The sequence below is a fragment of the Platalea leucorodia genome (genome assembly GCF_965183815.1).
Source record: "Platalea leucorodia genome assembly, chromosome: 8".
NCBI lineage: Eukaryota > Metazoa > Chordata > Aves > Pelecaniformes > Threskiornithidae > Platalea > Platalea leucorodia.
In genome coordinates this window covers 19,195,535-19,204,427 of record NC_138830.1, presented here as the reverse complement: position 1 = coordinate 19,204,427, position 8,893 = coordinate 19,195,535, and the positions used below count along the sequence as shown (strand labels likewise).

Below are 8,893 nucleotides of genomic sequence, written 5' to 3'. Positions count from 1 at the left end.
CTACAGCCAAGTCATATAGCCAGTTACAATCTGCTCTTTTGATTCGTGTTCAGCATGGTTCGGATGCTCTCTGCAAGATCTTGCTATTTTCCTTTTGCATTTGCTTGAGATAAGCATGCAAATGCTTCTGATCAAGAAAATCCCAGCTATGACTGCAAAGTAGCTGGCATAAATTAAAAACTGGGAGGGGGAGAGAAAAAGGCAGAAGAATTAGTGAAAAACACATTAGGGAAACGCTGCTGCTTCTGGAGATGACAGACACTCTATTATTTTTTTTACCTCTGTTCTGGCACAGTTTCTCTATATTCAAGTTTCTGCTTTGTGATTAAGCAAAATCTCAGCTTTTCCAGCAAACAGCAGATCTTTGAGGAATGAAGAACTGCCCCTTGCTTCCAATCTTAATAAACACCAGGGAGGGCGAGGGATAGGAACAGAATTTTTTTCTGTTAGTGCAAAATGTAGAAGTAGCTTCATTAGCCACATAGTCATGAATAATGTAAATGAAGAGTCTGAGCTGGTCCTTTTTTGCTCTTACTTGCACATTTCAGTGCTGTCACCACACTGGCTTCAGTAAATATGCCATGACTTTGTATCAATATTTCCAACAACAGTGGCAAGGCTATTTATGAAGTCCTACATGTTCCTGTCCTTAATTTTAAAGTTTTGATTTTTAGCGTTTAATTCAATCTTTAACCTTTTAAAGTAACTTTTGCCTTCTCTGCACAGAATATCTGAATAGCTTTAGTCGTCTTCAAATCCGTGGGAGTAGGAAGCTGCCCCAGCTGAGATCCCATCTGAGAAAATGCAGAAGTCAGTACATTTCAGTTGACTCCAACATGAGTGGAATTGGGATGACTGAAGTTAGAGACACTGTTGTGAGGTAGGATATCCCACCCAAATTAAGTGACCAAAATATGGGCAGAAAGCTCTATTATTCATGTTGAGATACAGACCAGGTTATTCCTGAGCTGGAATTAGAAGGCAGGTGTCCTTTTCACTTGAGCTGAAATAACTCCAATAATCCAGGCTGTGTCTCATGGTCTTGAACTCCCCTAACAACATGTGGTCATGTTCATTCTGCACCTGAGAAAACCAGCCTGAATTTTTGGGCAGAGATGATGTTATTCAGTGTCCTACTAACTAGCAAAAGCTGGTCAAAAGGCCCCAAAGCAGGGCCTGATTATTTACGATCTGGTGTATTTGCCTTTAAAAAGTCAAAGACCAGCATCTGTAATCCTAAATACTGCACTAAAAGGCAAAAGGGAAGAATGATGGCTGATACAAGGGAAGAGCAAGATGTCTAGATTTCTATAGAAGAAAGAGGGAATTAAATTGTCTTTTGGCACAGCAATTTCTTTCTTGGTAAACTTTTGAAGACGAATTGGCTAAGCAGTAAATAGGAGGTAAGTTAACAGCACTTACCTGAGTTACTATGTCCAGTCCCAGGCCTCTTGAATCCACGATGACTACTGTAAGAATGGTTTGAATCACCAGTGCAATGAAGTTGTTGAATCCAAACATCAAGGCATAGCGTTCCATGCTCAGATTGACTGCAATCTGGAACCTAATGTGAGACTGGCAGGTGAGTTACTTCACACTGGGTGGAAAGCTGTTGCTCTCTATTTAGTTGATGAAGACATATGATTCATGCAGATGATATATCAAGGACGGAGTAAATGGTGATTCATTTGTTTGTTTGCTTCCTTGCTTTCTCTAAAAAAAATGTCTTGATGAAAATAATGTATTTTGATGTTTTTGTACTTGTCTGTGTTGCTTTCCCAAACCATAATATCAGGGGATCTGATATTATCTAGTAGAATATCAGATCTCTCTAACCTTCCCCTTTGTTCCTTCTCTACCTTCACAGACTGTGCCAGACAGGTTGTAAAGTCTCCATGGTTGGAGGCTTTCAAAGACCTGGCCAGACAAAACCATGACCTGATCTGGCATTGGCAGGAGTTCTGCCCTGGCTGGGAGGTTAGACTAGAAGGTCACTATGGGTATCTTCTAACCAACTTTTCTGTGATGATGTGAATCACTTTTTGCTTTGTGGCTTGACAGTGGAGGTAGTATACTGTTTATTTCTGTCAAGAGCCTGTAGATTTTCCTTGCAATATCCTTTTTGACAATAATCAGAACATCTTTCCTTGCAATATTTACCTCCAAAGTTTTTATCTGAACAAAAGGGTGGAATTCCTGCAATACTCTTTTCATTGATTTTTTAGAAGGGTTTTTTATGCAAGCTTTTACTTTTTTTTTTTTTTTTTTGTAGAATGTGTTGGAATAGTCCAGGTGTGATCCACTATAATGTACTAACAGTCCACTAAAATGAAAATAGAGGATTTACTTGGCTTCATTTAAGATAGGCATAATCTTGTCATGCATCATCATGTTAGCAGTTTTTTGAAATGGTATCTGAATAATTTTGGGTTTTGACATAAAAATACATCTGATATTTTTGTTAATGAAATAGTGTGGTATGTCTAACGACATTCCAATCAATAAAATAACTGGAGTGATAAAAATGTTTTATATTTATTACACAGATAATATATTATCTTCGCTATTTATATTATTTTTATTTTTCTGTTTCTGCCAACAGAATATCTTGGTCTCCTAAGAGATTGTGTCTCAGTTTATATGTTCCATGTTCTCTTTTATTGCTTCTTTACATCATAATATCATTAAAGATTGTATGTATAAAGTTATGCTGGGGAACACTCCATGCCAAATCTTTTCTTGTATTCATGCAGTTGGTAGCATGCTAAAAAGTGTATCAGCAAGGTGGTCTAGACATAAGGGGATCTTAAAGGATGGTTGTCAAGGCATGCTTCTCCCTATTGTTCACTTTGCATCTTCCATGCCAGGAAGGAGGAAAACAGCTTATATCTTTTCCTGTTGCCATTGCCTTTAGTAATAAAGATACTTTGTACCTTGTTTAATTTCTGCCTAGGTAAAAGTTCAACGGCCTTTTGATAATTTTTCTTTTATGGTTGTTTAGAAGAATGAAAACAACATAACTAGGCATTTAAGTGCCCTTATCTTTACCTAAACAGTTACGTCTATCATTAGATCAGCTACCTCTGCGTAAAAGGAGGGATGTCCAAAGTAAACTTAAAGTACAGTTAATATTCTGTGCATAATGGCAGCACTGAAAGGCTTTATACTTACGTTGCTATTGTTATGAGGAGCATATAGCATGCTTTGAAAATGAGATAGCTGGTGTAACATGCCCAGATGTTGGTAGTGAAGTGCATGAGAAACAGAGAGCCAGCATCTATTGTAGAGAAGATCCCTAAAGCCAGTTCTCCAAAAAGGTCCCAGTTAATTTTCATATATTGTACTACAAAAGATGTTACCGAGCCTAGAAAAAGAGAAAAAAACATGTAAATGTTGTATCTGTCCTATAGCCTTTATCACCAAGTCTTGCCACCCTCGCATGCTGAAAGGCAATGCTGAATAATGAAGCAGAGTATTTCTGAAGTGTTTTGAAAGCATTTCTAATCACTTCTGAAGTCATGTAGATGACTGGTCATTTTTAGACACCGGCATAAATCCGGTCTCTGCCATTCCTTTCTCAGTGTTTTATTCCACTTCACAGGATAAACTGTTATGTAGAAGGATTCATTATTTAGCTGTCTGTACCCAGCATGTATCTCTAGGGAGAGAATAAGGAACATGGTTTGGAGCTCAAGAAGAACAATTCTTCCAGCTGCTACTAGCTTACTTCATAGCTAAGCTAGTAAACCTTCTAGCTTAACAGTTTAGCTCTGTGCAGCTCGTAAAGGGGCTAAGCTGTCAAAAAAGGGAGTTTTGTGAGGTATCAAGTGAGTATATTCAGGAAAATGAGAAAGGATAGGCACTGTTTGCTTTTGGTGGGCCTGCTACAAAGACACATCCGTTGCAAAGGTAAGCCACCTGACTATCCATCTTAGGGGTCTCATACAATTTTAAAACTTCTATACCTCTACATTGAGAAATAGGCAATTCCACAAGAGAGAGGAATTAATCAAGGAGTAGGCGCTACAGGAGTTAAGTGCTTCTAATTCATGATTCAGTTGGTCTATTTAGTTGCCTACCTCAAGACGAGAGTAATTTTAAATCTTAGAAGTATCTGTTTCTCCTTGCTGACTGTAAGGGTAACCTGAATGACCAGGTATGATGTAGACGTGTTTATTTTCCCTGGTGGATCACACCCCAATGTCTTGTGCAAGTTGTCTACAGCACCACAATATCAATATGTGAAACACCGCCAAGTCAGGGTGGTATCATCTGATGTTACCTTTTGAAAACATTACTTTTCTTATGTGGTGTGGGCATCTGCTTCTGGTGCAAAAGCGTAATGGTTAACATCAGTAGTCTAGTGAATTCAATAAGGTCTTTTTCTGCCAATCTCTGTATCTTGGAATGACTAAAATTCATCTTTCTGTCCTGCTGCACGAGAATATTTCACTAGGAAAAGATCTTAATGAGAGAATTATGTTGGTTTTGTGTAAAATATTTATGAAAAACTACTCTCATCTGTGTAAGCTGATACCATTGTTATGGGAACTGTGCAATACTTGTTTGGGGGGGGGGGGAGGGGAAGCCAACAATCTCATCCAAAGAAACATGGGTGTCTCTGAATGGATTTAGCAGCTGGATGTAAAGTCTGTGTGAATTGTACACTCTCTCCATACTGTAGGATAAAGCTGGGTGTCCCAGTCCTAAAGAAAAATAGCATAGCTTGCATTTGAACTCTTATGTACATCAAAGAACTAGGTCTTAAATGCACAATGCATACACTGGGTTCCTGGAGTGTCTGCAATGGAATGGCACTTTAAAAGAGTTCAAAAGTAAAACTTTAGAGACTGCCTCTGTGATCGATGCTTAGACGCTAACTTACTCAGAAAAGTTGCTATTGCTTCAACAGCTCCATTGTACACTGCAGAGCTGTGAGAGGGGGCTCTGAAGTCCCACAGCACTTGGACATAATTCAGAACCTGGTTAAAGCCTGCCGTAGCCAGAGCCCACCACAGGGACCAGTAGAGAAGTTTCCTAGAGCTGTAGCAGTCCCTCAGGTCCTTGCTCAGCTGCACCAGCACTCTGAGCACACGATTCTGGGGCTTGGCATTATCAGCCTGCTGCTCAGGTGTTGGTCCCCTGTCAGCAGACACGGAGCCCTTGTCCTCTTGGCCGCTCGACGGCCTGTCGGAGTCGCCTGTAGCCACAGCTTTATCTGGTCCTGGGAGAGTTTCTGAGACGTCTTTCCTGTGGAAGAACATACTCTTTTGAGGCATTGGGAGGAAAAACGAACACACGAATGCCAGGGACACAGAAGCCAAAGTAATGGCATTGAGGTGAAAGTAGGATACATCTGCTAAGGAAACCAGCAGCTGTCCCAGCACAGCGGCAAAGGTGGCTGCAACAAGAGTGATACTTCTGCAATAGCTCGTCACTCTCTGATAGTGATCGGTGCTGACGATGCTGTAGATGTAGGCGTAGTAGGCGACCTCGGTGGCTGTCACCATCCCGTAGAAGAATTCCACCACCTGCATGGCCACCACTCCATGTGCGAAGAGGAGCAAGAGCCACGTGACGATGAGGCTGATGCCCTGGAGGAGGAGGACGGGCTTGTAGCGTACGTAGTCTGTAAGCAGGAAGACTGGGAAAAGGAGTGCAAGGTAGGAGTATGTCCAAACCGGGAAAATCTGGTTGGTAACCTAGAAGAGAAGAGGAAATCTCTGTGTTGTCATTCTTGGGGAAAGGAAGTTCATTTATTTTAAATGCCTTTGTAGAGGAATGTTTTTGCTCTGACAGAATTCATAAAATATGTAACCACACTGAAGCGGCATGAGACTGTTGAGCAGGCAAATGGATCTTAAATCCATTAAATGGATCTTTTATTTATGCCATCTGCTGCAAATTGTAACCTGCCAAAGCTGGTTACAGTTGTGCTTTTTTTTGTTTTTATTTTTGGTCAAAATCTTTAAACAAAGTTTTACTTTTTTATTTTTGCTGCTCCATATAAGAGAAAAGGCAGAGTAAAACCATACCTCATCTATGGTCAAGTTTTTATCTGATCCTGTTAGATAGGGTGTTAGGAAAGGTTCTGATGGTTTCATCATGTAGAAGAATCCATAGAGGCAGAGGATCAGGGTGGGAAAAGTCCAGGTGTGGCTCTTCTCTGGCTTCCAGCAGCCCATGGCCTCCGCAGCAAAGCTGAGGAGGAAGTTTGTTAGCAGGATGGTATTGCACATACAAGCACAAAGATGTCTAGTAATTGATTTTTATTTTGTGGTTTCTAATGCTCAGGACTGCTCATTAGAGGCTGGCAGTTGGAAAACATTTTTCTTCATAACTTTAAAGTGAACAGCTTTTCCTTACATTTGTCTGCTGTTTCTCTGTCTTTGTAGATAGTCTATAAAGAATGACTTGGAAGATCTTTAACTGGGAGAGAAATTACACTGTCATTCATTCTGCACTGAACAAGCTAACCACAGGTAAAGCCTTTCTAGACAAAAGTTGCTGAAGACAGCTGAGCACTGAGTTTTCAGTCAGCACCGTGACTGATCACAGACAAGCACCTTGCTGAATGACCAGTAACTAGTCCGCAATTGCTGGTTTTCCTCCTTTGCCTCCTAGATATGCATGGCTTTCCTGTTACAGAGAGCTGGTAACTCTGGAGCCTAGCAGATGAGAGTCACTAAGAAATACAGAAAGGATGTCAAGCTAGATTCTCGGCTGGAATTAACTGCATCAGAAGTCCAGTTTGGGTACAGACATCCTATTTTCAATCTATAAAAAACATTTGTGGTCACTGCAGGTAATAGTTCACACTAAAATGAAATGAAGCACATATTTTTGTTCTTGCCTCTAGCTGAGACTTATGGAATAAATTAAACTTTGCAACTCTGCTGGATGGAGCCCAAAGAGAACTCAAAATGGGTGTAATGGGGGGCACACAAAGGAAACAGACAGTAAGTTATACTCCATATTCCTGATGGTATAGGCAATGTCAGGAATCTAAACGTGTACAATTTATCTTTTGGAGCCTTCTGGAGGGTGCTTGTTACCAGCTGGGATTTCCATCACTCTGCTTTTGACCTTTATCTATTTACCTCCTGAGAACTTTTTTTTTTTCAGGCAAAAGTTTTAATCTAAAAAATGAAGTATTTTGCAGGCAGTGTTTTTCCTCAAACTTTTTTGTAAAAGCTGAAGAAAGATCTCTTCCAAAACAGCTAAAATATTCATGTACCTGTTGACTACATCATTCCAGATTGGATGGGCACAGGACCCTCTTATAGAGAATGATATATAATGTATAAGGCAGCAAGCACTATGCATCTTCTTTTCTAACTTCACATCATGATAGCACATTTTACTAATGGTCTGATGCACTAAGAAATGGGTGCAGATCAAAGGGAATTTGTATTATTTCATTTTATGCATAACAGCTAAAATCATTGGCATTACAGGATTTACAACAGAAATGAACTTAGCTCTGTGTCAGCTCTGTAGTGTGAACCACTAGAGGGCAAGATGACCCCAGCAAAGGAAAAATGTGCATGGGAGGAATGTGAGACACATTAAGAATGCTCAAGAAAAGAAGTATTTCTGCCCCTCATTCCTCCCCAGTTGTTGTAATAGCTTCTGCTGCAGGCACGGCTTTGGCAGCACTGACCAGTTTTGGCCCTGCCCAGGATCACACTTAGTCACCAGAACATCCCCTCGCTCTCCTTTCACATCGTAATCATTAAAGTGTTACAGCACCCTAACGCCATGTGAACACCTCATGTGGTACCGAGAGGTTCTGAGAAAGGCATCGAGAAGAGGAGGGATGAAGAGCATCTCTAGCACTGTAATGAAGAACATTTGTACAAGTTAGCTCTGTGACTTAGCCAGGTTATATTTTTCACTTGTCGGCCTAGATTCTTTGCCCCAGTCTGTGTCAGGTCTTGCCATGTTTGCTCTCCCCCTGGCAGGTTGCGTGATGCAAAGGCAGCAGGTCTTATGGATCCTTTCAAAATGTCCCGCACCTTGGGAGGTGAGTGGGGCAAGCTGCTGTATTCCCAGGGCTCACAGGGTGCTGTGTCCTGCACCTCCGATCCTGCCCATCTGTGTGTGGCAGGGCTGTGCCATCATGTGCAGTAATTTCAGTTTTGAGCTACATAGAGAAGGACTTTAGATGTGCCCTGGTCACTGCATCCCTCCAGTCCCAGCACATGCACTGTTTGGGGTTTTCTGCTAGACATGTACCCCTTTTCTATAGGGGTATCAAAGAGTAAACACGCTTTGAGGCACCTGTGTTAGGCTGGCAGATAAGTCAGATGAGAAGCTTCCCACCTGGTTTAAGCAGCTGTGCAGGAAAAACCTGCCACTGGTGCTGAGCTGGGAAATGCAGTGGGCTGAGGGCTTGCAGAGCCAGCCTGCTCTGCCCTTGGCGAGGGGGAGGTGGGTGCTGCTCTGTCCGCAGCGGGATGTGCGCTTGCCTCACACCCCAGCCCTTTGCTGTCAGTGAAGGGCTCTGCTGCAGCCCCAGCTCAGCTCTGCGGCTGCTGGTACAATTGCTCCTTTTTGCATTCATAACCACAAACCTCTGACAACGAGATCTGTACCTTGGTGCTTAAGGGGGAGGGATCCAACTTGTTCCCATTCAGTCACCCCTTACGGTCAATTTGTCTTTTATACCTCTAGGGTTTTTCTTAACTTTTGGAGAGATGGTGGGATGCCTTGGTGTCATTCTGAAGCAAAATCTCCTCTGTTTCTTGTTTCCCCCATCAATTCTTGGTTAGTGCCAGAACTGTCAGCTCTTCTCCCGCCCAGCCTGACCCAGCCCCCCAGTTCCCCACCAGACTGCTCTCCTCTTTTCTCCCTCTTTCCCTTGTCACTGCAGGATTTCTGGTTTCTGAAG

At 41.8% G+C, this 8,893-nt stretch overlaps 1 protein-coding gene across 1 annotated transcript; it reads right to left on the bottom strand.

Moving 5' to 3' along the window:
* On the bottom strand, positions 1-6,185 carry LOC309594635 (thiamine transporter 2-like; the record flags this gene model as incomplete). The annotated part of the gene is made up of 5 exons (XM_082320837.1): positions 1-180; positions 1,423-1,564; positions 3,172-3,364; positions 4,886-5,702; positions 6,036-6,185. 5 exons carry the CDS (start codon positions 6,183-6,185, stop codon positions 1-3), a joined length of 1,482 nt encoding a protein of 493 aa, XP_082176963.1.
* Positions 6,186-8,893: the final 2,708 nt, after the last annotated feature.